This window comes from Schistocerca cancellata, chromosome 4 (assembly GCF_023864275.1).
Source record: "Schistocerca cancellata isolate TAMUIC-IGC-003103 chromosome 4, iqSchCanc2.1, whole genome shotgun sequence".
NCBI classification, from domain to species: domain Eukaryota; kingdom Metazoa; phylum Arthropoda; class Insecta; order Orthoptera; family Acrididae; genus Schistocerca; species Schistocerca cancellata.
Window position 1 is genome coordinate 276,228,539 of NC_064629.1, and position 27,908 is coordinate 276,256,446.

General features: G+C 39.8%; 1 protein-coding gene across 1 annotated transcript in view; it reads left to right on the forward strand.

The window, feature by feature from the left end:
- Window positions 1-27,908, forward strand: part of LOC126184104 (popeye domain-containing 2) — a 174,740-nt gene that overhangs the window by 78,245 nt on the left and 68,587 nt on the right. Inside the window, exon 5 of the mRNA XM_049926467.1 lies at window positions 21,674-21,812. Within this exon, the coding sequence (XP_049782424.1) occupies window positions 21,674-21,812 (139 nt within the window). The remainder of the gene's footprint in view (window positions 1-21,673; window positions 21,813-27,908) is intronic.

A 27,908-nucleotide genomic window follows, 5' to 3' on the forward strand; every position in this document is an offset into this window, starting at 1 on the left:
AGTTGCACACATTATTTTCAACACTTTTGGGAACATGCTTTTATCTGCCATAAATTACAGTCCGAGATCTTATTCCTCAAAGCTTTATTTTACCCAGAATTGCCCCCATTCCTTTTCTCACCCTACAAGAACTGATTACAAAAAACCTTCAACATACAGCATATTACAACTTACTGAATCTCTCTGCATCTCATTTTCTTTTTGGTTCTGTTGTTAAAAAGAATTGATGTTAGTTCTCTAAGTTGCAGATTTCTTATACTACTTGGTGTTGGTGTTTGTATGAATGTTACTGTAATTTATAGAAAAACCTTTTGATTGGACTTTAAGTAATGTGGACTTCAGTTCTTTTTCAAAACACTTTTAACTAAATTTTGATATTTTTCTGTGTATATTTTTTGTGCCGATGAATGTTTGTGCTTATTCTCAAAAACCAGTTCTTCTTTATTCAATCAGAGTGGTGAATCTCACTTTCACAAAAGTGACAGGTATCTCAGCTGACAATACAGTGCTGCAAAAGGAGAAAAAATACAACACTGGGCACTGTAAATTTAACACATGCAGTATTCATGTCAAGTTATAATAATTATGTCTGAAAATAAGAACAGTTTCTGTAAATTATGATTTGTTACAGACTTTCTTGGATAACTATTAAAATATTTACATGCTGTACAGGTAGCTGGACAGAATTTGGCATAAAATGACAATCTAGAGAGTGATCATGATTTGTAATTGTCTTGATTGCAGGTTTTTGTAATAGAACTACTGGTTTCAGCTATGCAATGGCCATCTTCAAAATACACAATAAAAGTCAATGAAAGTAAATTACTAGCTACTATGTTAAGAGATAAAAAACAAATCACAGTAGTTATAACAAAAATATGATATACCTCTCATTCTGCTCCACTGCAAAAAGTTGTAAAATGTGGAAAATAACACAAGTGAAAACTTCCATGTGTGCTTGAACCAGCTATAAATTGGATGAAAAGTGATCCTAGAGGTCAGTGATGCATGCATAACATACAAATACTGATACAAAATAAATAAAAGGAAGATTATGTAAAAGTACAGATATTTAAATTGTTTTCAGTTGCATATAAGAAAGCAGTATTTTTAAAAATAGTTTAACAATATGAAAAATGCATTTGTCTTCTGCTCTGGTTGAACAATTTTTTTAAAAATCCTACTTTCTTATATACAACTGAAAATATTTTAAAGGTCTCTTCTTTTAAATGAACTTCTTTTTAATTACTTTGCATGAGTATTTGTACATTATGCACTCATCTACGACCTTTAGGCTTATATATAGCTGGTTGAAGTGTGCATGACACTTTTGACTTGCCATTTTTACATCTTATGACTTGTTGCAGAGCAGCAAAACGAGAGGTATGCCATGTTTTTGTTATATCTACTGTCATTTGTTTTTAATCTCATAGCATAGTAGCTAGTAATTTACTTCCTTTCACTTTTATTGTAGATTTTGAAGAGGGCTATTGCATAGCTGAAACCACTAATTTTATTTATAAAACCTTGCGCTCAAGACTACCAAATAAAAATTTTATGCAGATGGCTTATTCACCAAATTGCTGGTTGAAACACAAATGTGGCTCTAATTTCTATCATGAGCCATATGAAATGAAAGCATCTCATGGGTTGAATAAAAAAAGCAAAAGAGTTGTTGATGGTATTTTATTTAAAGATCACTCAGAAAAGAGAATGTTGCTAAACTTACTGTTTTGCTGATACAAGAATGTGTTGATACCAGAGATAACTTATCAACTCACAGGCTTGCCTCCAGAAATGCACTGAGGGATACCACCAATATTAAGAAAACAACAATTGTGTGTCCTGAATATTATGCATCAAATCTTAATTAAAACTTTCTTTAAGGTTATAACTTGATGCTTGATAGGGATGCAGACCCAGAATCTAGCCTCTCATGAGCAATTCTGTTACAAACTTAGCTATCCAGGTATGAATGATGTCCTGTTTTCACAGTTCCAATCCTGTCAGTATGTTTGATTTGGACCACATTACATTTGAAAGTGTAGACAAGTTTGACCATCAACTTTTTAGTGACTGAAAGCAATGTCTGAACAGGCATTGATGTATTTTAACAGAGCTTCCATGTAGAGTCCCATGCAATTAGTTCCTCACACCTGTGAAACTCACTAACTCATATGAAACTAGTGAAGAAGATTTTCGAAATATAATGAAATATAATGAAGAAGAATCTGCAAAAATTTCCAATTTGATGACTCTTTTTGTGAAACCAAGGCAAGAATAATTTGAAACAATATGGTATATATGTAAATAAATCCAGAATGAGCCACATCTTGTAGTGTGTTGACTGATTTGCTCATACAGTTCTGTTATTTTGTAAAACAAATTTGGTGTAGTGGTGAAGTGTATTGAACAAATGCAGAAATAATATATAAAGGCTGCACCTAATACTCAAAAACCCATTTTGTATAGACTTCTGATACTTGATGCTAATAACTCCAGTCTGGAGAAGATTATGTCAAGTCATAATACACAAATAACCAAACAAGTGTAAAGGATCCAATGAGAAATATTGAAGCTTTTTTTCAGATAGATTTACATCAGTTATCTTTACATCAGTTATACAAGTGGATGGGACCACCCTCTGTGTAATTCTCTTCTGTGCTAGGTTAATTTCAGCATCTGAATGAAAACAGCAAAGTGGAAATGTTAGCATACATGCCCTTCAAAGTACGTTATCAGTGGCAGGTGTGAAAGGTTAATGCCATCAATATCATCTTCATTCCCATGTGGCTAAAAGTTAAATCACATGGAAACTAATGTCAGTATTTCTTCCAGTCTACTTACCCAATGGCAATATGTGATAGAAAATATGTTCTGCAAAGTAGTGGGGATGATACTGTAGTTATGGGCAGGGAAGAGCTGAAATTATATGTATGTAGTGATTCTTGAGTTTCTCCCGGCGTATTTGATAATCAAAATATCCACGGGTGTGCTGCCGGTCTATAGTGTCCAACGGGCACAATATTTCGGCGATCATACATGTCGCCATCATCAGGTGAACTGACGGACTGAGCTCCTGTGAACGTGCCAGCACGGAGATCCGTACGCTATGGCTGCTCAGAGGGAACTGGGTTCGGTCATGGCGGCAGCCAATTTAAATACCCTCCGTCCGCGGCGCGCTCCCTCCGCCATCCGCGCCCCGCGCCAAGGTCGCGTGGTGGAACAGATTGCGACGGCGTCTGAGATGACGTCGGTGTGATGGCTCTGTCCGTCATGGTCATCACAACTATTCGTTTGCTCGATTTACTCTTGATTAACCCAATCACTGGTTCCCAAGCCTTGCTAAGATTATAGCCACAGTCACGGTTTATGAGGTCGTCATTGGTGCGAATTTCGATGGCCTCTCTAACAACGCTGTCCCAGTATCTCGACGTCTGTACCAGAATCCTCGTGCGGCCATACTCCATGGTGTGATTTTCCGACAAACAATGTTCAGCGACCACCAACTTGCTCGGATACATCAGTCGAGTGTGCCTCTGGTGTTCACGGCATCAATCCTCGACGGTACGCATCGTCTGACCAATATACGACTTGCCACATTGACACGAAATCTGGTACACGCCGGCCTTCCTCAAACCGAGGTCATCTTTGGCGCTCCCCACCAGTGCACGAGTTTTATTTGGAGGACAAAACACAGTTCCGACCTGGTGTTTCTTCAGAATGCGGGCGATTTTCCCCGAGATTGCGCCTGTGTATGGAATAAATGCAGTGCCTACCTCCTCCCTCATGACTTCATCCATCTCAACAGGTTGTGCTGCAGTGGTTGGGCAGAGAGCACGTTGAATCTGCCACTCTGAGTACCCATTTTTTTCGAAATACAGTTCTCAGGTGTTCCAATTCCTGGGGTAGACTCTCTGCGTCAGAGAGAGTGCGCGCCCTATGTACTAGAGTTTTAAGTACCCTGTTCCTCTGTGAAGGGTGGTGGCAGCTGTCTGCGTGCAAATACAGATCAGTGTGCGTTGTCTTCCGATACACTCCATGACCTAGGGTGTCGTCAGCCCTTCTCTTGACCAAGACGTCAAGGAAAGGTAATTTACCCTCCGTTTCAGTCTCCATAGTGAATTTGATGTTGGGGTGTATGGAGTTTAGATGTGTAAGGAAGTCAACGAGTTTATCCATACCATGTGGCCAGATGACGAACGTGTCGTCCACATAACGGAAAAAGCAAGTAGGTTTCCATACGGATGACGACAGGGCTTCCTCCTCGAAGTTCTCCATGTACAAATTCGCTACCACTGGTGAGAGTGGGCTACCCATGGCGACTCCCTCCGTTTGTTCGCAGTATTCTCCATTAAAAAGAAAATACGTGGAAGTCAAGACATGCCTAAAAAGTTCAGTGGTCTTCTCGTCAAACTTCTGACTTAAGACTCTAGTATATAGGGCGCGCACTATCTCTGACGCAGAGAGTCTACCCCAGGAATTGGAACACCTGAGAACTGTATTTCGAAAAAATGGGTACTCCGAGTGGCAGATTCAACGTGCTCTCCGCCCAACCACTGCAGCACAACTTGTTGAGATGGATGAAGTCACGAGGGAGGAGGTAGGCACTGCATTTATTCCATACACAGGCCCACTCTCGGGGAAAATCGCCCGCATTCTGAAGAAACACCAGGTTGGAACTGTGTTTTGTCCTCCAAATAAAACTCGTGCACTGGTGGGGAGCGCCAAAGATGACCTCGGTTTGAGGAAGGCCGGCGTGCACCAGATTCCGTGTCAATGTGGCAAGTCGTATATTGGTCAGATGATGCGTACCGTCAAGGATCGATGCCGTGAACACCAGAGGCACACTCGACTGATGTATCCAAGCAATTCGGCGGTCGCTGAACATTGTTTGTCCGAAAATCACGCCATGGAGTATGACCGCACGAGGATTCTGGTACAGACGTCGAGATACTGGGACAGCGTTGTTAGAGAGGCCATCAAAATTTGCACCAATGACGACCTCATCTCATAAATCGTGACTGTGGCTATAATCTTAGCAAGGCTTGGGAACCAGCGATTGGGTTAATCAAGAGTAAATCGAGCAAACGAATAGTTGTGACGACCACGGCGGACAGAGCCATCACACCGACGTCATCTCAGACACCGTCGCAATCTGTTTTACCACGCGACCGTGGCGTGGGGCGCGGATGGCGGAGGGAGCGCGCCACGGGTGGAGGGTATTTAAATTGGCCGCCGCCGCGACCGAACCCTGTTCCCTGTGAGCAGTCATAGCATACGGATCTCCATGCCGGCACGTTCACAGCAGCTCGGTCCGTCAGTTCACCTGATGATGGCGACGTATATGATCGTCGAAATATTGTGCCCATTGGACACTATAGACCGGCAGCACACCTGTGGATATTTTGATTATATGTATGTACGTATGTTGCAAATCCTGAAAATCCTTTTGTATAAAGATTCGCCATTTATTTGCAGAGATGGTTTGGGTTCCTGAGGATATTATAATCTGAAGTTGTTTGAGACATTGTCAAATGGTGTGTAAGATCACCAGACATCTTAAGAAGGTGGTGTTTGTTGCTATTGCTTACCCAGCTGTTATCACTGATGATATGATAGGGTTTTGAGAGTTCACACTGTGTTGTCTTGTCTGACCCTGACCTTATCTTCATACCTGATCAATGAGGAACATTTTAAAGTAAGATACGCATTATTGTGAGCATAATTTTGTAGACATATATGATATTCCAATGTTACAATTGGAAAACTGGATTGTGCTTCTCACTTGGTATTTGTTATTTTACACAAATGTAACCCTCAACTGGAAAAAAAAGTTGTGCCCAATTAGAACCTTTCCATTTTGCCACCAATATTTAATTTGTTTTTCCCTGTACTAAATACTGGACAATAAGAACCAAGTTGGGTACTGAATTTAGATCCTTGGCAAGGCTGTAGTAGAAATGGGATTTCTTTGAGTTGAAAATGTAAGTGGAGATGTAGTATAAAGCCAGTAGCAACTGCTAATCTGAAGATCGTTTTGAACACCGTTGTGCTTTATGAGGCATGGTACTCTTAGAGGTGGTATGTTGTTGCCTTCCTCTGATCTTTGAGCTGATGTATCCAGGCAGTTAAAGGGGAGCCTATAGTTTAATATGGATTCTGATCCATGGTTCAGCTTGACATTTTTCACATCAACAAAAATTGCCAGAGTGCAGAGAAGTGATAATCAACAGATGAAAATGCTACAACTGACCGGAACACCCCCAGGGGGTTCACCATCCCCCATCCTGCCCCCTCCCTCACCACCACCGCTTCTTCCCTTCCCGTCCGCCGCTCGTGGTCTCGCGGTAGCGTTCTCGCTTCCCGAGCATGGGGTCCCGGGTTCGATTCCCGGCGGGGTCAGGGATTTTCACCTGCCTCAAGATGACTGGGTGTTTGTGTTGTCCTCATCATTTCATCATCATCCAGGAAAGTGGCGAAATTGGACTGAGCAAAGATTGGGAAATTGTACGGGCGCTGATAACCACGCAGTTGAGCGCCCCACAAACCAAACATCATCATCATCATCATCATCATCACATCTTCCCTTCCCCTTCTCCCCCTATGGGAGTATGTTTCATGCCTACATCCAGAGGCAGGTGCTAGTAACTGTAAGACAGTCTCTCTTCTTTTCTTTCTATGCTTGAAAGTCTGAGTCCTCCCTTTGTCCTTCTCTTTTCCTTGCCTCTTCTCTTTACACTCTTCACGGCATTTGAGAACACTCTTCTTTCCTTTCCTTTGTTCCTCCCTTTCTCTTTCTTTCCTCCCTGTGCATTTCTGAAGGCCGACCCATGCACTCCGACGTGTAGCCAGTGACGGGGTAATGTGTAATTCCCCACCCCACGTAGAACACATACGTACCCCTGGTAATGGCCAGGCCCAGGGAGGGGTGATTACCCGAGCTGGTACCTTCCGAATGTGCCAATTGGTCCCTCCTTCCATTTCTCAGAAAGTGTGACCTGAGGTCTGAACAATCACCTAAGGCGGGAGTGCCCTCAGACAGGGCCCCCCCACAAGGAAGGAGCACGCCATCAGAGATGCTGGTAATCATGGGGGATACTTCTGCAATGGTTTCCCCATCATCTACTAAGTCTGCTCACAAGCGTAAGTTAAATGAGTCTCAGCCACGGACAATTCTTCCATCAGTGCCACAGTTCCTTGTTGTTTCTTGGTCAGACGAAGGTCAAGACTTCTCCACAGTCAACCTTTTCATTATTCAGAAAGGTGTCGATGCAATTGCAGGTCCTGTTCCCAACTATAAAATGGCACCTTGTTGTTAGAAACATTCATTGCCCTCCAGGCACAAAAATTGCTGCAAACTTCACTACTACACACCTTCCATGTCCAGGTGGAAGTGCACCACACTTTAAATTCATCACATGGGGTGGTTTATGCACACTCACTTGACAGATTGTCCAATGAGGAAATTCAAAACTACCTGTCTGACCAGGGCATAATGGCTGTACATTGAGTCATGAAAAGAGTTAACAAGGAGTTGGTACCAACCCGTACTATCTTCTTGACTTTTGACAGAGTTCAACTTCCATCAAACATGAAAGTGGGCTATGAGATAATTTCAGTTCGCCCTTACATCCCCCAACCCTATGCATTGCTATCAGTGTCAACAGTATAATCATACCAGCGAGTCATGTTCCAACCCGGCCAAATGAGTTACGTTTGGCAAGGATGCCCATGAGGGTGCTTTTCCACCTCCATCCCCTCGTTGCATCAACTGTATGGGCGACCATGCTGCTTCCTCTAGAGATTACCCCATTTTCAAAGATGAATGGCTTATTCACAAAATCAGAGTGAAGGAAAAGGTGTCCTCATTTGCTGCTCGTAAGATATTCACCAGTCGAAAGCCCACTGTGCCTCCAGCAGGTAAATATAACACTGTCCTTGCATCTCCTTGGCGTACTAAGGAGGCAGCCATGCGGACTTGTGATCTCACCTTTAGTGCCACAGTCGTCAGATCAGCCAGCGTCAATATTGCCCATTCAACCTCCCCACGATTACCTGCTCACTCTGTGGCTCACCCTTCATCGGCTCCTGCTAAATCACGAGCCCCAAAATCAGACACCCGGACTTCCAAAAAAGAGATTTTTTACATACCCTGACTTCACAACCATCGATTCCTCCCTCATCTCAACATCCTGTTTCCAAGAAGGCTCATAAGATACCAAGTTCCTCTCCTTCTCCGCCACGGCATGTCTCATCTACAGCGCCACCTGGCAGTAACCACCCTCAGCCATCTTCCATGTCACCAAGGCGCACTGCTGGCGGCCAACCAACCGGCCAATCGCTGGTGGCAGGAGCTGCCCCCAAACAACCTATGGATCAGGATCTTCTGCCTTTGGCTGAATGCCGTTCCACACTGTCGGCCGCCGGCTCTCAGCAGTCGTTGAGTTGAGATCAACCGTGTTAAGATTCTTCACTTTTCTGTCCATCCCTGAGTCAATTCTCCATTGGCATATCCACAGCATTAGAGCCAATTGGGATGAATTGTTGATCATTTTACAATCCTACTCGTCGGTCATCTTCTGTCTTCAGCAAACAAAGCTGCATCCCCACGATAGCTTTGTTTTCCCTAATTTTCAGTCAGTCCGGTTTGATCCCCTCTCTGTTGATGGGACTCCAGCACATGGGGACTTATGATTCTTCTCCATAATACTGTCCATTATCACCCAATCCCCTTAAACAGTTCCTTCCAAGCTGTTGCTGCTGTCCGTCTTTCCCTTTCTGGATACACCGTCTCTCTTTGTACTGTATACATTCCATCGTCCATACCGATGGCAAGAGCTGATCTCCTTCATCTCCTTGGTCAGCTCCCACCACCTATTTGCTTGTTGGGGACTTCAATGCCCACCACCCCCCTTTGGGGATCTCCACGTCTTTGTCCGCGAGGCTCCCTGTTGATTGACGTCTTCCACCAAGCGAAGTTTGTTTGCCTCAACACTGGGGAACCTACATTTTTGTCTGCCTCCACGATGAATTTTTCTCATGTGGACCTTTCTGTTGGTACTGTTCAGCTAGCTTGGTGCTTTGAATGGTTCACTCTTGCTGATACACACTCGAGTGACCATTTTCCATGTGTCCTTCGATTGCAGCCACAACTGCCATCTCTGCGCCCAAGACGCTGGAAGTTTGCCCAGGCCAATTGGACACTTTTTTCATCCCTAGCGACATTCAATGACCGTCACTTTCCTAACATTGATGATCAGGTCACTCATGTCACAGAAGTTACTCTTACAGCCATGGAACGTTCAATACCTCGCACCTCCGATTTGCCCCAGCACCCCCCAGTTCCTTGGTGGAACGAGGCATGCCGTGACGCAATATGTGAGCGGCGATGCGCTCTTCGCATTTTCCACCACCATCCTACTTCGGCCAACTGTATCCAGTATAAGCAGTTGTGTGTGCCTTCTTGAACAACGTCTTGAAGGATGTCTCGATCGCCTCCACTCTTGGAACATCAAAACCGCCTTCCGATTTTCTCCCAGTAAGACCATTTGTGTTAATTTTTGGCAGCATACAGAGTTTCTTCCATCTTCCTTACATCTAGGCCCTGTTGACCTTCTCTTCGCGGACATTGCTAAATTCTTGGGTCTTATGTTTGACGGAAAACTGTGCTGGTGCTCCCATGTTTCCTCTCTTTCGGCTCGCTGTCTGCAGTCTGTCAACACCCTTCGTGTTCTGAATGGTACCTCCTGGGGAGTGGACCAAGTGGTCCTTCTCTGCCTCTATCATGCCTTAGTGTGCTCGAAATTGGACTATGGAAGCATAGTTTACTCCTCTGCTCGGCCGTCTATTCTTCGGAGTCTTGACTCTGTCCACCACCATTGATTGCATTTAGCATTTGGAGCTTTTTACACCAGCCCTGTGGAAAGCCTTTATGCTGAGACTGCTGAACCTTCACTGTCCAATTGGCGAGCTGTCCTCCTGAGTCATTATGCTAGCCATCTGTCTTCCATGCTTGCTAATCCAGCCCATGACCTTTTTTTTGATGCTCCCTTGGATTTAGGGTATGCAGGTCGCCCTTCTTGTCTACTACCACCGGTAGTCCGCTTCTGTCAACTGCTACGTTCTTTTTCCTTCCACTTCCCTAAAACTTCCTTTTGACAACTGGGGGGTACAGCACTGCCTTGGCTTGACCCCCAGACCTGCCTGCTCTGTGACCTTTGTCAGTTTCCCAAGGATGGTACCCCCCTTCTCTTGTTTATCATCGGGTATTTGCTGCTCTATGCGCACAAATGAAGGATGCCAAATTTATTTACACTGACGGCTCAAAAACATCATTTGGTGTTGGGAGTGCCTATATTGTTGGCAACACCCCTAATTGATTTTGGCTTCCTGACCAGTGTTTGGTTTTTACTGCAGAGCTTTACGCTGTTCTCCAGGCTGTTCAATACATCCGTCACCATCATCGGATGGATCGAATATTATATGCTCAGACACGCTCAGCTCTCTCCTCCATCTCCAAGTTCTTTACCGTGTCCACCCTCTGGTCCACTGGATTCAGGACTGCCACCACTTGCTCTAATTGGTGGGTGTCTCTGTGGCATTCTCCTGGGTCCTAGGACACATTGGTATCCATGGAAATGAGGGGGCTGATACAGCGGCCAAGGCTGCAGTCTCTCTTTCTCAGCCTGCTGTTTGGATGGTTCTCTTCACCGATCTACAGAGTGTTTTCTGTCATCGTGTTGCTCTTTTATGGCATGCACATTGGTCTGCACTTCCCAATAATAAATTGCGGGATGTGAAAGCTCTTCCCTGTGCTTGGACCTCTTCCTCCCGAACTCGTCATCGGGAGTAGGTAATTTTAACTAGACTCTGGATAGGGCACTGTCTTTTTAGCCATAGACATCTTTTAAGTGGCAATCCTTCCTTGCTTTGTCCCCACTGCTCTCAACTGTGGATGGAGAGACACCTTTTACTTCAGTGCCCCTATTTTACTCCACTACAAGCCCGTCTACAGTTGTCGCCTGATATGTCTTCCATTTTAGCAGATGACACCCGCTCAGCCGATTGTGTTCTCGTTTATCAGTGTCAGTGAGATGATGTCGGTCATGTGAAGCTCTTTTTGGGGAAAACAACCCCCCTGCTATAGTGGTTTTCTAAGCTTTCCTTCTGTTTTTTAGTTTCCCCTCTTTTTGAGTTTCACTCCCATTGCTGCTGATTTCCAATTTGGTTTTTTTTTTCCTTTCCCTAAGTAACAGACTGGGCGCTAATGACCGTAGCAGTTTTGTGCCCTAAAACCATAACAACCAAAAAATAAATGGAAACTGATGGAAACTGAACTGCACACCTTTCGGATTTGTACTCCAGAACTTTGCCACTGAGTCACTGAGCTACACTAAAGAGCCAAAGAAACCGGTACCCTTGTCTAATATCACATAGGGCCCTGCAAGCATGCAGAAGTGTCACAACATGGTGTGGCATGCACTTGACTAATACCTGAGGTAGTGCTGCAAGGAACTGACACCATGAATCCTGCAGGGCAGTCCATAAATCTGTAAGAGTACAAGGGGCTGGAGATCTTGTCTGAACAGTACATTGCAAGGCATCCCAGACATGCTCAATAATGTTCATGTCTGGGGAGTTTTCTGGCTATTGGAAGTGTTTAAACTCAGATAAGTGTTCCTGGAGCCACTTTGTAGTAATTCTGGATGTGTGGGATGTCGAATTGTCTGGCTGGAATTGCCCAAGCCCATTGGAATTCACAATGGGTGCGAATGGGTGCAGGTGATCAGACAGGATGCTTATGTATGTGTCACCTTTCAGAGTCATATCTAGATGTATCAGGGGTCCCATATCACTCCAACTGCACATGCCCCACACCATTACAGAGCCTCTGCCAGCTTGAACAGTCCCCTGCTGACATACAGAGTCCATGGATTCATGAGGTTTTCTCCGTACCCGTACATGTCTATCTGCTCAATACAATTTAAAATGAGACCCCTCCAACCATGCAACATATTTCCAGTTATCAACAGTCCAATGTCAGTGTTCATGGGCCCAGCCAAGGCATAAAGCTCTGTGTCATGCAGCCATCAATGGTACATGAGTGGGCCTTCGGCTCTTAAAGCCCATATCAGTGATGTTTTGTGGAGTGGTTCACACGGCGACACTTGTTGATTGCCCAGCATTGAAATCTACAGCAGTTTGTGGATGGGTTGCGCTTCTGTCATGTTGAACGATTCTGTTCAGTAATCATTATTGCCATTCTTGCAGGATCTTTTTCTGGTCACAGCAATGTTGGAGGTTTGATGATTTACCAGATTCCTGATATTCATGCTACACTCATGAAACAGTCATATGGCAAAATCCCCACTTCACTGTTACCTAGGAGATGCTGTGTCCCATCACTTGTGTGCCGACTATAACACCACATTCAAACCCCCTTACATGTTGATAACCTGCCATTGTAGCAGCAGTAACCAATCTAACAACTGCTCCAGACATTTGTTGTCTTATATAGGCGTTGCTGACCACAATGTTGTATTCTGCCTGTTTACATCTCTCTGTATGTGAATATGCATGCCTGTACCAGTTTCTTTGGCACTTCAGTGTATATTTGAACACAGTACCTGCATAAACCTTATTCCCATTGGAAAAACACTACATTGTGAAGCCTTATATGATAATCCAATAGATTTGTTACAATTTTTGTTGTCTTATGTGAATATTCCTTAAGACACTACTGACTTGTACTGTAATGTATGACCATCGTTGTGAAATCATGTTATTAGTAAATGAACTGTAAGATGTAGAAAGGAAGTGTCTAACAAAATTTGAAATTTCAATTTTTTGCATCAACTGATAACTGGAGTGTAATTGCATGTACTGTGCAGAAAGGTCTTGCATATACCTACTGGAACATGATTTTGCTGGTTTTTTATTACCATGAAGGATACAGAGTGGGCATATATAGCACAGTTGTTTCTTTCAGTTCAATTGCATAATAGACTTGCCACTTGTAATGTTACAGTGTTGAGCAGAATTTCTTGTGGAGAACCACAGGGCAAGAGTTTCTCCATCAAAGTAATGAAATGAGATGATATTCTAGCTTTCAAGAAATGATGGTCTACGCACTATAAAAGGTGTGTGTATCACATGAGGGCAAGAAAGGGAATTCCTAAGGAAAATAAAATTACTTTTCAACTGTCAAAGTTGAAGTATATTGAAAATAAATCAAATATGAATGGGAAGATTGTTGCATTTAAGTATATTGATGGACTATCCAAACATATATTTTTCTCTTGAATACTGAGGCTCTGAATCTACTTCTTGAGAAAGCATAAATCACTGGTAGTGTTCCAATAACAATAAAAGTAGTGAAGGATCTGCAAAAACTTGAGCAACATATTCCTGCAGGACACAGTGAGTTTTATGAGAGACTTTCCAAATAGTAATGTACAAAGAAGAGCAGCACAATGGATGAAAAGAAAAATTGCCCATAACTAATCTATTCACAAGTTTTTCTGATGATTCTTATTAATTTTTCTCACTTCCTAATTCTATTATGTGAAATAATTTTACAAACATTTCTTTGACAGTTTATTGTGTATTTTACTAATCTTTTAAAGATTCATATTATTGTAAAAGTCACATTTTATGTAAAGTGCATATCTACATCTGCATTTACATATACATACAATATGTACAATATGTACAATAATGCACAGCAATTGGCTGATACATGTTAGAGTATCTTTCATTCAGTATTGTGACAAAACATAACTGCAAAGCTGTAGGAAAGTTTGATGTGCAAATGTTGTGTTTCAAATGGTCTGCAAAGTTCTTTGTGTCTACTGAAATCTATCACTTTTTTTTTTAATGTACATGTGTCAATTCTGCATGTTACAGTTCAAATGTATTTTACCATGTCCGCTCCATTATCAGCTGTATACTATCAGACAATCATTTCATTGAACCATATCAAGCACCTAACAGAGTTTCATGGGGAAAGTAAATTATCATGAAAATAGGTTTTTTTTTTTATTTTCGGTATTCATGTGACAGCATGCTTACCAGTATATTCCAAAACACCGTGCATAAAAATGTGGTTCTCATATCTCAGGTTCTGTTACTTATAAAAATGGAGGGTCAAGTGTTTTGGATAGCCCTTGGGCTAGGGACCATTTGCATATCCAACAGAAGGATAATCGTAGTGTCACTATCCTACAGTACACAGTCAAAGTATGAATATTATGCACTTCCTCTCGCTTAGGCAAATGGAGCAAATAGATTCGTTCTTTTTGCATTTGATGTGGTCTTCAGTGGGATTGGTGGAACATATGGAGGCACCATTAGTTCATGGGTGGTTCTTGGGAATCCCACCCTCAAAAAAAGTTTTTTTTACTATGTTTTTGCCATAACCAGTGGACCAAAACTGAGCCAAGGATTCCAAGAGGGCTATGTACAGTAAATGGACGAAAATTTTCCAATATATTGCTAAGCTACTGGTCTCAAACAACCTTGAAATTTTTTTTGTTGTCTTTTTGTGTTTCCAAGATGTAGAGGTTCCAAGTTAATCTGTTTCTACATGTAAAATCCAGTATGAGGCAAAATCTAAATAATGAATAACCACAACAAATTGCTCAAATTTCAATGGTTTATTCTCCAGGTATTTATCTAGAAGGGCCATCTCCACATTTGCCAAAATATTCATCTCTTATATAGAAGCATCCCAAAAACTTACATTTTGGGTACCAAAACCCAGCCATGGATTGTGAGATGGCCATGCACAGCAAATGGCTGTAATTTTCACAATGCATTCTGAAGAGCCCGTTCTCAGACAACCTTGAAAATTTTCTTCATATCTTTATCTGTTTCCATGATACAGAGGTTCAAAATAACCTGATTTGTACACGTCAAGTATGAACATAGCATCCAGTGAGGTGAAATATAGAGCAATGTAACGCAGAGAAAATGCTGTAAAGTGTCGCCCATATAATCTGCAAACCACATGTTGTAGTTCTGAAGCACACGCCAATTTTTTTTTTTTTTTCATATAAAACCTGTTGCAGATGTAAAATTAGTTTTTCATTTCAATTTCACATAAGTAAACTACCTAAAATTACTTACCAACACATTTCTTTTCACATGAGTTACATGCCTCATTGCAGCAGGGTAATGAAGGGAACCAGAAGAAAAATGCTCCTGTTGGCGAATAAAAAAATGTGTATCTGTTCCTGTTTATTTAAAAGGTGCTGACTGAAAAGTGGTATACTAGCTGCCTCATTCTAGGTTCTTTGGCCCCTTTAAAAATTTTCTCAGTTAGTTAGTTAGTTACATGTTCCATTGATCAATAGCACGGAAAAACCATTATGATGTGGAACATGTCGAATGCACAAGAAATGCACACAGGAAACAAGGTTTTTTTTTTTTTTTACATTAAGGTGTTATACCTAAATATTTCTATTATCTATCCCATTCCCTTAAGTGGCATAAAATGCATATATTATATCTCCAGATTTATTTACTCATATTCAAGAATTCATCTACGGTATAGAAGGAGTTGTCAAGGAGGTATGATTCCAATTTGTTTGTGAAACAATTACTGCTGTCTGTCAGACATTTTATTTGATCTGGAAATTTATCAAAAAGTTTTATAGCAGCATATTTTACCCCTTTCTGTGCCAAATATAGGTTAAGTAAAGGATAGTGTAGGTCTTCCTTTTCTCTGGTATAATAATCATGTATGTCACTGTTGATTTTAAATTGGTCCATGTTGTTGAGAAAAAATTTCATTACTGAGTAAATGTACTGTGAAGCAGTTGTAAGAATTCCTATCCTTTTAAACAGATGCCTACAAGATGTGCGACTATGAACCCCACACATTATTCTAACTACTTTCTTTTGAGCAGTGAATACCTTTTGCCTCAGTGTTGAGTTGCCCCAGAATATTATTCCATATGACATCAGAGACTGGAAGTATGCAAAGTATGTTAGCTTACTAATTTCAACACCCTCAAAACTGGCAATTATTCTGATTGCAAAAGTTGCTGAACCTAGTCACTTTAAGAGATCCAAAATATGAATTTTCCAATTAAGATTCCCATGTATATGTACACCCAAAAACTTATTATCCTCTATCCTGTCTACTGACTTCTTTTGATGTGTCATGTTTATTGAAGGAATTATACTTTTTGCAGCAGAAAATGGGATGTACTGTGTTTTTTCAAAGTTCAGGGCAAGCCCATTTGCAGAAAATTAATTAATAACTTTTACAAAGACCTTATTTGTATCATTTTCTAATGGACTTTCTTTTACTGGATTAATAATTATGCTTGTACCATCAGCAAACAGTGTCAGTTCAGAATCTTGTTTCACATAAGAAGGGAGGTCATTCACATATATCAAGAACAGGAGGGGACCAATGATTGAACCTTGTGGAACACCTACTGTAATTTCACCCCAGTTAGATGATGTGGCAAACTCCTTGAAGCATGTAAAGAGACTTTTTGCTTCCTGTTCTGTAGATATGACTTAAACCATTCATATGCTGTTCCATTTATACCATAGAATTTTAATTTCTCTAATATAATGTCATGGTTCACACAATGAAGTGCTTTGGACAAGTCACAGAATATTCCACTGGTGATATTTTACTATTTAAAGACTCTATTATGTGGACAGTGAAATTGTATATTGCTGTCTCTGTGGAACAGATTTTTGAAAATGCTGTAAACAAGGATACTGGCCAATAATTATTGACAGTCCCTTTTTGTAGAGAGGCCTGACAATGGCATATTTTAACCTGTCTGGAAAAATACCCTGAGTCAGTGATGCATTACATATGTGACTCAAAACATCAGCTGTAATTGCTCCACACTGTTTTAATAACTTGTTAGAGATGTCACAACATTTATTTTTCAAAGATTTAATACAAGTAATTTTTCTTATTTCACAAGATGTTGTTAGATGAAACTTAATCTGACAAAATTTTTTCAAAACTGGCTCTTCCATGTGCTGCCTGGATTCTTCTTTTGAACTATTCTCACCAATTTTTTCCCCTATACTTAAGAAGTGATTGTTGAATACATTGGCTACTTGCGTACTGTTGGTTAAGATGGTCTCATTCTCTTTAACAGTAATACTACATAACCCTGTGGTTACTTTTCCTGTCTCACTTCTAACAACATTCCATATTGATTTGATTTTATTGCTGGAGTCATTAATTTCTTCTCTAACATACATATCTTGATATACTTACAACTTTTCTCAGTATGTTACAATAATTTTTATAGTGTAAAGCTACTTCTGGATATTTACTAGTTCTGTTTCATTCAGCTTTCTTTTTCTTTCTGAAGATACTGTAATACCTGTAGTAATCCTAGGTTTCTTTGAAAAGTTTGTGGTGTTACATTTAGTAATTTTCTTTGGAAAACAATGTTCAAAAAGGAATATAAATTTGTCGAGAAATATGCTGCATTTATCATTAGCATTTAGCTCATTATATACATCTTCCCAGTTAACATTTCCTAAACTTTCTCTGAAGTGACCTACAGATACCGGGTTGAGCACCCTCACACTTTTACTTAATGGTTTCTGAAGTGTATGCCCTGTTAGGTTTTGTAAGTTAATCAGTTGTGTATCATGGTCAGATAATCGATTTACCACAGGGAAATTGTGTGTTCGTTCTACACCCTCTAGCTGGACAAATACATTATCTATTAGAGTACTACTGTCCTGAGCTATACGTGTAGGGAAATTGATCACTGATCCAAAGTTATATGTTATTAACAACACTTCTAGTTCACTTCTCCTCTCAGAATTGCTTGGAAAGTTAACATTGAAATCACCAAAGATCAATAACTACTTCTTTTTGTCTGGCAGACAGCACAACAGGAGTCAAACTTTTTCATGAATAGCTCCCAATCTCCTAGTGGAGACCTGTACTCTGTTGCTGATATCAACACAACATTATCTAGCTGAAGTTCACATGCACAAACCTCAAAGTGCTGATCAATACAAAATTTGCTTACTTCAATAGTTCTGTATTTATACCCTTGTTTTATGAAAATGGCAACTCCTCCTATATCCATACTAGATATAAAAGTGTAAGATGATAAATGATACCCATTTATACTGACATTTTCCATCCCCACAGTTACATGGTGTTCAGACAGACAAAGTATATCAATCTCATTCTTATTTTTGAGATCATCTAAACACATTATCAGCTCATCTACTTCATTTTTTATTCCCCTGATATTTTGGTGAAGTAAGTTGATACCACCGTTAGCTTTATCCCCATTTGCTGTGCATGAAGTTTGTTTTCTTCTATTTTCCTTGGTTGTTGTCTGTCTGGAATTTGGCTTAAACCTAAAAAAACCTGTCTGCCTGGTCCCAATAACCAGAAGGATCACCCCTTGTGTGACTGTGGCCCCCTTTACAGTATCTGCTAATAGAGAAGCTAACTTATCTTTCCCCTTCCTATTGCAGGGCATGTTTAGTGTAACCCCACCTATCAATAGCATCAACTGGAACAACACTCATGTGAGACTTTGCTGGTCTCTGGAACATCCTGTTCAGCTCAGTGTTAACACGCCTTACAGCAGTGTTTACGCAGGGCTGATCATGGCACTGATAGACCTCCACAAACCCCACATTTGTGTGCCCAGTTTCTGCTCCTATTTTATCCAGGTCACTCCTAATAGTATATCTTGGATTCATAGCCAGGCTGTTTCCTGCTCCCCCAACTATAATTACCTGATCTTCCTTCTCAAAGTCCTTGCATAGCTGACCTAAGTTTCCTGTCACCTGGCTGTTTGCTGACAGAGAAGAAGACAGTGGCAGTGGCAAAGAGACAGAAAAGTAATAAATACTGGAAAATAGTAGATGGTGATAGTGTTATCGAAAGAGTGAAGGAGACAATGGTAGCGTGAGAGGAAGAGAGGGACACAGTGGTAGTGGACATAGCTGACAGTGACAGAACAGTGCTGGGAAAAGACTGAAGGAGACAATGCTGGGCGGAGGGGTGAGGGGAGGGGGGGGGGGAGGGGATAAAGAGAAAATAAAAGTAGAAGTGGGTGAGAGCCAATTATGATGAGAGGCAGAATGTATAACAGTGACAACAAGGAAGAGAGAGATAGTGACAGTGAGAAGAGACAGCTGAGTGGGAAGGAACGAATGAGATATTAGCAGTAAGAGAGAGCAAGAGGGAGACAGTAAATGTGAGAGGAGACTATAGTAGTAGAACAGAATGAATGAGACTGTGGCTGTGACACAGGAAAGAATGATGGAGAGACACTAACAGATAATGATAATGAGCTGGGCTGAATGAATGAATGAGAAAGGGCAACTGGGAACAGACGGATATGAGCAACTTACAGCAGTGAGCTAGTGGGTGTGAGTGAGTCACAGATAGGGGACCTCAAGGGAGTTTGAGGTAAGCTGCATGTTAAAAAAAAAGTGTGAGTATGTTTAGTTGCAGAAATTTTTGAAAAAATTTTAAAGGTGCTAAGGAAGGTAGCATGAGGTAGCTGGTATCCAAGTTTTTAGTCAGAATATGTTTGCATTTTTTGTGCTCTCATAGGAGTATTTCTCCACTGGTCTTAGTATGGGACGTACTCATTTAATATTTCTACTCCACACAGGCAATCTTATTTTTTCTGTATCTCTTCATTTGTCCACCTTCTGGGAATTTATGGCTGTATACATAAACAATCATAATTTGTGTAAGTGTAGTATACTGGATACTTTGGACAAATGATGCATCATCTGTAATTCACAGAACACTAAAACATTTTGATGAACCATCTGTTACATCAGCTACAAAGTTAAAAATCATTAAATGAATTACAAAAGTAAATTCTTAGGCAAACTATGTTAACTATGTGTACAGTTTTAACAGTAGTAACAACATACAAGTGATAAAAGAAACTCTTGCATCAGATTTGAGGTAAGACAGGCTAATGTTATTCAATGACACATTTGCCTACTCTGTTAAGTCTAAAACTTGCCACTTTTATTTCTTTATAACCTTTCATTTTGTTGCATGTAATCAAGTATGGACCTTTGCAAATATAATAGTCCTTAGTAACAATGTTTGTGTAATATTTATAGTGATAACATCTGTCCTTTCCTAAAACGTATAGGTACACATATCTATAACAAATAGTTTGTGGGAATATTCTTTCATGTGTACTCTTTAAAGAAACATAAGTGTATATACAACCTAGTTTTCCACTAGGACATTATGAGCTTGAAACTTATATACACACAATTTGATTAGTAAATATTTCAGTTAGATATTCAAAAGAATTCCAGCATGTCTTTAAAGTGTTTGATAGCATGTTGTATCAGATATGACAATTAATATAGCTCAGTTTGATGTATTGTTTTTCACATAGTTGTGTGTTCAGAGCATTCCAGTTTATTGATGACACTACAGTGGTATACATCACTACACATAGCTAACCCACACTGATGAATTACAAAATAGTTGAACCTTCCTGGCAGATTAAAACTGTGTGCCCGATCCAGACTCGAATTCTGGACCTTTGCCTTTCGCGGGCAAGTGCTCTACCAACTGAGCTACCGAAGCACGACTCACGCCCGGTACTCACAGCTTTACTTCTCCCAGTACCTTGTCTCCTACCTTCCAAACTTTACAGAAGCTCTCCTGCGAACCTTGCAGAACTAGCACTTGCCTGCGAAAGGCAAAGGTCCCGAGTTTGAGTCTCGGTCGGGCACACAGTTTTAATCTGCCAGGAAGGTTCAGATCAGCGCACACTCCGCTGCAGAGTGAAAATCTCATTCTGGAAACATCTCCCAGGCTGTGGCTATACCATGTCTCCGCAATATCCTTTCTTTCAGGAGTGCTAGTTCTGCAAGGTTCGCAGGAGAGCTTCTGTAAAGTTTGGAAGGTAGGAGACGAGGTACTGGCAGAAGTAAAGCTGTGAGTACCGGGCATGAGTCATGCTTCGGTAGCTCAGTTGGTAGAGCACTTGCCCGCGAAAGACAAAGGTCCTGAGTTCGAGTCTTGGTCGGGCACACAGTTTTAATCTGCCAGGAAGGTTCATATCAGCGCACACTCCGCTGCAGAGTGAAAATCTCATTCTGGATACAAAATAGTTATTAATTTCTTTAAGTCGGGATCTGTATTACAACACATTTATGCTAACAGTAACCTTTTAACAATATCCTACTTACGTTGGCTCATGCACATACCTAATTACACTTGGTTTTAATGCCAAGATTCTTTTATGGTAGATGGGATGCATTTTTGTTTTTAGTGTTTGACTGGAGATTGTTTGATGTGTGACTAAGCAGATATAATCCATTACTTATTGCTATACAAAAAAAGCAAAACATTGCTTCTATTCCCACCAACAAAGGCTACAAACCAAGCTACTGTTGCTTGACCATGGTTACATAAACAGACTGCAGCAATCATACTATGTTAGTAGAATTACATATTTTTAAGGAAAAGTAGCTATTTCATGTGCTAAGAACTTTGGTTCAGTGGAAGGTGGCATTTACTTCCTGAAAACTGAGGAAGTTGTCATTTACACAATCAATTTACTGTGGATTTTCTGCTTAGAGACTTTTTGAACTGTCATAATAATTTGTTATAAAGTTGTAAAATGAAATGGAAAAATAATTAGAAATGTTGCTACAGGTTAGTGAAACAATGGCAGCAAGTAATAATGGTCATCTACCAAATAGTCTTGATGATGGAGAGGATAAGCCAATGCTAATTGTGAAGAAAACAGGGGAGGGGCCGGGCATCACCGCACTTATAAACAGACAGCTACAAGGTAGGCAGTGCTTGCAATAATGATTTATGTTGTCATGTTTCAATATGATGTAACTGCAACTTAACCTACTGTGCATTTTGTGCATGAAGGAAACAGGGCTGTTGAAAAATATGACATTTACACAATGTCCTCACTAAATGTAACAAAACTTCAAAGTAACATGATACTGCAGAATCCATCACAACTGAATTTTCACAAGCTCTTTATATACATTATTGCATGTTCTGTATGAAATACTAGCTCAGCCTGGGGAAAGTTTAATATTTGGCAAATAGTGTAAATGTCTAATATTCACAATGAACTACAATAAAAAAAAGCCAGTCAAGATTAATAGTTTTGCAAATGATTTTTCTGTTCATAAGAATGAACTGTGTGTCTTCTGTTTATGATTGATATAACACTGTAGTGTCCTATTTTTAATTAAACCATGTATAAGTAAATTTCACAGTGGCAAGGTGGTAAAATTATAGTTCTTTACTGAATTTTAATTGAACTACTCCAAAAATTAGCCCCATTGGTAAAGTCTAAGAAACATGGAGCCTAGTGAACCTGTTTCATTTCATCCTAGTATATTTTGTTGTTTGGAATGATAGGTTTTTCCCCCTCAGGTGTCATGGCAGATCCAATTTTACAATAATGTGTTTGTATTTTCTCTTGGTTATTTATGTAGAAATCCTCAATACTACTCCATACTTATAAAAACTTATATTAATGTTCCAATGCTTTTCTTCAGGATTCCTATGTTTTATCATAAGCTTCACTATAAGATATTAAATTCATTTGATCTTTATCAAATGTATACACAAATTTGTGCTTATCAAACAAGGATCTTATAGGGTGTGACCAAGTCAACAGCTGGCAGTTTACCACATTAACCTCTTCTTCATCTTGTTATGTTTGTGACCACTGCACAGTGAACATTTCAGTGCTGTGAGGGAATCAGAATAAATTATGACCATCATGAGGACCCAAAAGTTTGACATGTTGGCTCACAAATGTATGACTGATGTTTTTGAGTGTTTGTGTAATTAAATCGTAGTGTATTGAGGTTGGTGTCAACACAGAAATATTCTACTATTTACATAACAATGGATAACAGGGAAATGTTGATGTTTGAAATGAGTGTTGATTATGGTAGCTGACATATGCCAATAGGAGGGACACAGTGAATGAGATGACTACCCAGTAAGAAAGTGTTCAACAAATCCAAGAGTGTGACAATGATCTGAGCTGTGGGGAAACTCATATTAGTTTTGTAGTGAATGGTGAAGTAGCTTTGAGATGTTATGACAACTGGTTTTGGGTACACTCACTACTAGTCAGTATCCAGTACATGTTATGCCTTTCTTTAAACTGATACTGAACTGATATGTATGTCTACATGGCACAGAAGAGTTTGAGTTCTGTGTGTGAAGAAAATTTTTTTTCGGGAGAAAGGGGGGAGAGGCGCAGCTACACTACATCTTGTGCACATTTGTGACCTATTGCCATGCAATTTTTTCCCAGTGCAGCAAGAATGTCAGTCAGATGCTTGATGACTGGAAAATGATTTGTTGGTCTGAGGAGTCAAAGTTTTCATTGAACTCTGCAACTTATCATGTGAGAGTCCAACATTAACCACAAAAAGCTAAGAATCCCATGTATTAATATATTGCTCTCACAGTGCAGATCAGCAGTGGCAGTTGCATGTTGTAGAATACACTAAATGGAAAAAAATGGGTCTCTGCTGCTGATAGGGGAACAAATGACAGTACTGCTGTATTGTACACTCCATGAAAATGTACTTTGAAATTGTAATGGGACTTTCAATTTCAAAATTTTCCTAGCCATGGTATACATCCTGTGCACAAATAGTTTGGAGAACAGAACTTAGATTTATGTTATATGGAGTGTACTCTAAACTTAGCAGACATTTTTGCTCTTCATCAAATGGCACCTCTACTTACCAACTAAATACATTCTTCATCTTCACATTGACTTTGATGGTTCCACTTTACACAACATGGTTGGTCATATCACTAATGCTAGTATATCATTGGACCCATACCACATAAAATCCTGCCTGTGTGGAAAGTGAAGTGGTGAACTACATTGTAAAAGTTGGATGGTTATAATCAACTATACAGGGTGTTTATAAATGAATATCAGGGTTTTAACACTTTATAATATTTATTACATTAAACTTACAGTTATAAATGATATGTCAAATGAAAGAGCAACTCAAACAGTTGTATTTGGCACCAATGTGCATGTGCAGTGCACATAGCGAAGTATGCAATTGGTTGAACTTCACTGTACCCAAGCACTGGATAGGCCGCAAGGGCCCCAATGACAGGACTTGCTTTGTACGGCCTCCACATTCACCTGACCTATTGCCATGCAATTTTTTCCTTTCGGGCTTCATCAAGGATCATGCGTACATGCCTCCGCTACCAGCAGACCTCCCTGAATTAAGAAACCAGTCTGAAACAGCTGTTGTTACAATCACTGAAGACACTCTTATCAACGTTTGGGAAGAACTTGGCTATAGACTTGATGTGTGCCGTGTGACAAATCGCGCTCACTTTGAACGTTTATAAGGTTCTGGATAAAACTGTTGAAGTTGCTCTTTCATTTGACATATCATTTATAACTGTAAGTTTAATATAATAAATATTGTAAAGCGTTAAAATCTCGATATTCATTTATAAACACCCTGTACTTCACTGTATACTATAGTTATGGTTTCATGCTTGTTTCTTTGATAATCTATTAAGTTCATAACCTTGTAGATAAGAAACAATTAGCAATTAAATTAATCATATTGACTGCAATTTTGATTCATCTGTAGAAATCCAAGATTAATGAAAGAGCTTGAAATTTTAAACAAACAAATGACAAACAGCTTATGTCTAATGAATTTACAAATTTCTTGATACCCTGACAATGTTTTGTTAAAAAAACTGCATTTTGCTGCACATTTGCATGTGTGATGTGAAGCATGGATGAGAACCCTTTGTCTTACTTACTAAGTAGACAGATAAAGTTTGCTCTATCTAAAAATAATTTGCAGTTAAATACTTAACTTTTTTACATGAGACTTTGAATGCAAAATCCAAATGAAAAGCCATTTTTTCTTGGATGACTGAGAAAGAGATTTTAGTTTTTTATAGTGTTTCTATGTTACACAGTAGCCAATTAAGTTAATGTGAGCTATTTCATTAGATTGTAATCAAAAGCTAAATAGCAGCAATGGAAAACTCATAATTTTCCAGACATTTACCTCAAACTCAGTACAGTGAAAAACACACTTTGCACTAACAAAATCTGTCAGTGTTTGACACATGTTCATTTGGACCAATATGTGTATGTTTGCTTAAGCATAACAATGTATTCAACTTACATTCTTTTATATGAATTTTAAACTGAATTATACCTATTCCGAAATGGGTTATATTCATGTAAATATCATAGCGATACCTGAAATTACTTTTCATGAGATAGTATAGTCGCACAAGGAAACAATAGAAAGAATATAAAGATTTCTCATATTATTAAAGTAAGATGGGTTCTGTTTCCTGTCTTGAGGCAATATTGCTGTAATACCTCCTTGGGCAGCATTAGAATTATGAAATTTTCTGGTCAATGTAATAGTAATGAGGAAATCTTTAGTGGCTAAATTTCAAGACTTCGCAGTAACTGCTTCATAATTGCAATACAGAATACTATTCTGGGCATTAAGTACAGCCATTTGCTGAAAGATTGTGAAGCCATAAGGAATACTGTCATATACTCGGGTAGTGTGGAAAAAGATTTGTCAGCTAAAGAAATTTGGAAACTTATAAATATTGTTAAAAGATGGCTGTAAGGACTAGTGACAGCATGGAAGGGACAGGGGGAAGTGTTGGAACTGGGAAGTGGGGCAGAAAATGGGTGGAAGTGCTTCTGTTTAACAGCTGGGTAAAGAAAACTATAAGTGTCAGCACAATAACATTAAGGAGTTGTATTCACAAATTGGTTAACGTAAAATAGACTGTGTGATTGGAAGAGACGTGAGAAAGTAATGGGCTTGGGTTAAAGAAGAGGCAAGAAATAGGTGAGAGTAACATGTGGCATATGTATTGCATATTAGCAAAGAAGCTGGAGGTGACAGTTGTCAGAAGCTTCTCAACAAAGTAAACTGATAACAAAAAAATACAAGTTTCCAAAGACTGAGTGATGTAAAATATTTGGAGAGAGTGAGACCTATAAAAACTTCAGAAAGAACAAAAGTCCTGATTTAGTGACATCAAGAAAACACTGACACAAATTTGTAAGTAATGGTGAGGTAGTTTCCTTGTTCTTCACTACTAACAGTACTACTTTTGAATGAACAAAATAGATCTTGTTGTAACATAGGAAATGCGGCTGTGCCTTAGTTCTTCAAGAATGATTACTAGACCCCTTTGTCCAGTATCAAGAACTGGCTGAGACTGAGGAAGATGGTCCTAGGCGCCCTGAGGCTGGTGCTGTTAGTGACATCATTGTGTAGTGCTGAGGGGCAATGATGGACTGTGGAATAAGGCAAGGTTTATGAAGCAAGTATCTTGGTTTCATTGACTGGATTGTCACAGAAGGTACAATTCTGTAATTAATAGAAGTAGTGAGTGCGGAGAGTAGCGGGGAGTAATTTTTTTACCTTGACGCAAGGCAAGGATTGTGCCAGGAATTCAATGAGTACTGGCCCAAAATATTTACGAGCAAGCAACTTCTTGGGTATATGGCATGTTGTTATAGGTTTACTGAGACAATGAAGACTCCATCTGAACAGAATTTCATTTCTCTAGCTTCTTATTAATCTAAAGTGGTTCCCATTTGTAAAGAACTCAAAATGTCCTGGCAGTCTCAATATTACTTACTAAAAAGCAAGAGTGTGCACTGTTGAGAACAGGGGACTTCCATTTGGGAAAGGACCCACAAAATTACAGACCAGTATCCTTAACAATGGTTTGCTACAAAATTCTTGAGGATATTCTCACTTCAAGTACAACAAATTGCCTTGAGAAAGAAAGGCTTCTATCCACAAATCAACAAAGATTTAGGTAGCATCACTCATGTGAAACTCATCTTGCACTTTTATTACGTGATACCCTGTGAACCATGGATGGAGGACAACAGACATATTTTATATTCCCATATTCCTGGAAATTGTTTGAGACAGTGCCATGGTGCTGACTGTTAAGAAATGCCAGAGCATAGATTATCAGATATGCGAGTGGCTCAAAGCTGTTGTAAATAACAGATCACACTATGCTGTTCTGGACAGTGAGTGTTAATTGGGGGCAAGAGTATCATCATGAGTGCACCAGAGAAGTGTTCCCTTTATTTATAAGCAGTCTGATGGACAGGGTGAGCAGCAAAATGTGATTGTGACTGCTAATAAGACTGCAGTGTACAGGGAAGAATCATGTTTGAGTTACTGCAGAAGGATACAGGATGACTTTGATAGAATTTGTATTTAGTGTGATGAATGGCGTCTCGCTCTGAATGTAGAAAAATGTAAATTAATGCAGATGAGTAGGAAAAACAGTCCTGTAATGTTGGAGGACATTATTAGTTGTTTGCAGCTTGCCACAGCCATGCTGATTAAATATCTAGACATAACATTTCAAAGTAATGTGAAATGGAATAAGCAAATAAAGTCATTAGTATTGATGGTCAACTTCACTTCATTCGAAGAATTCTAGGTTTGTGACCCATTCAGCAGTACTGCTTGGCTCTTAGATGTCCACATCAGGTCAAATTAAAGGAAGACATTGAAGCAATTCAGAGGTGTGCTGCCAGTTTTGTTACTGGTAGGTTTAACCAACACATGAGTATTACAGAAATGCTCCAAGAACTGAAACGTGAATCCCTGGAGGGAATAGTCATTATCTTCATGAGACACTATTAATAAATAAATTCATTATGCTTCATAGTGGACATATGTATATCACATGGCCATGGAATGGGAACTGTAAACAGATGCACCTGAGGGTGAGGCATGATGCCTTAAAATCAGTTATGCAATAACACGAGTAGGACCACAACTGCAGCCTCAGTAATTTTATATTTTGTTGTTTCTATTAAGAAAGTTTA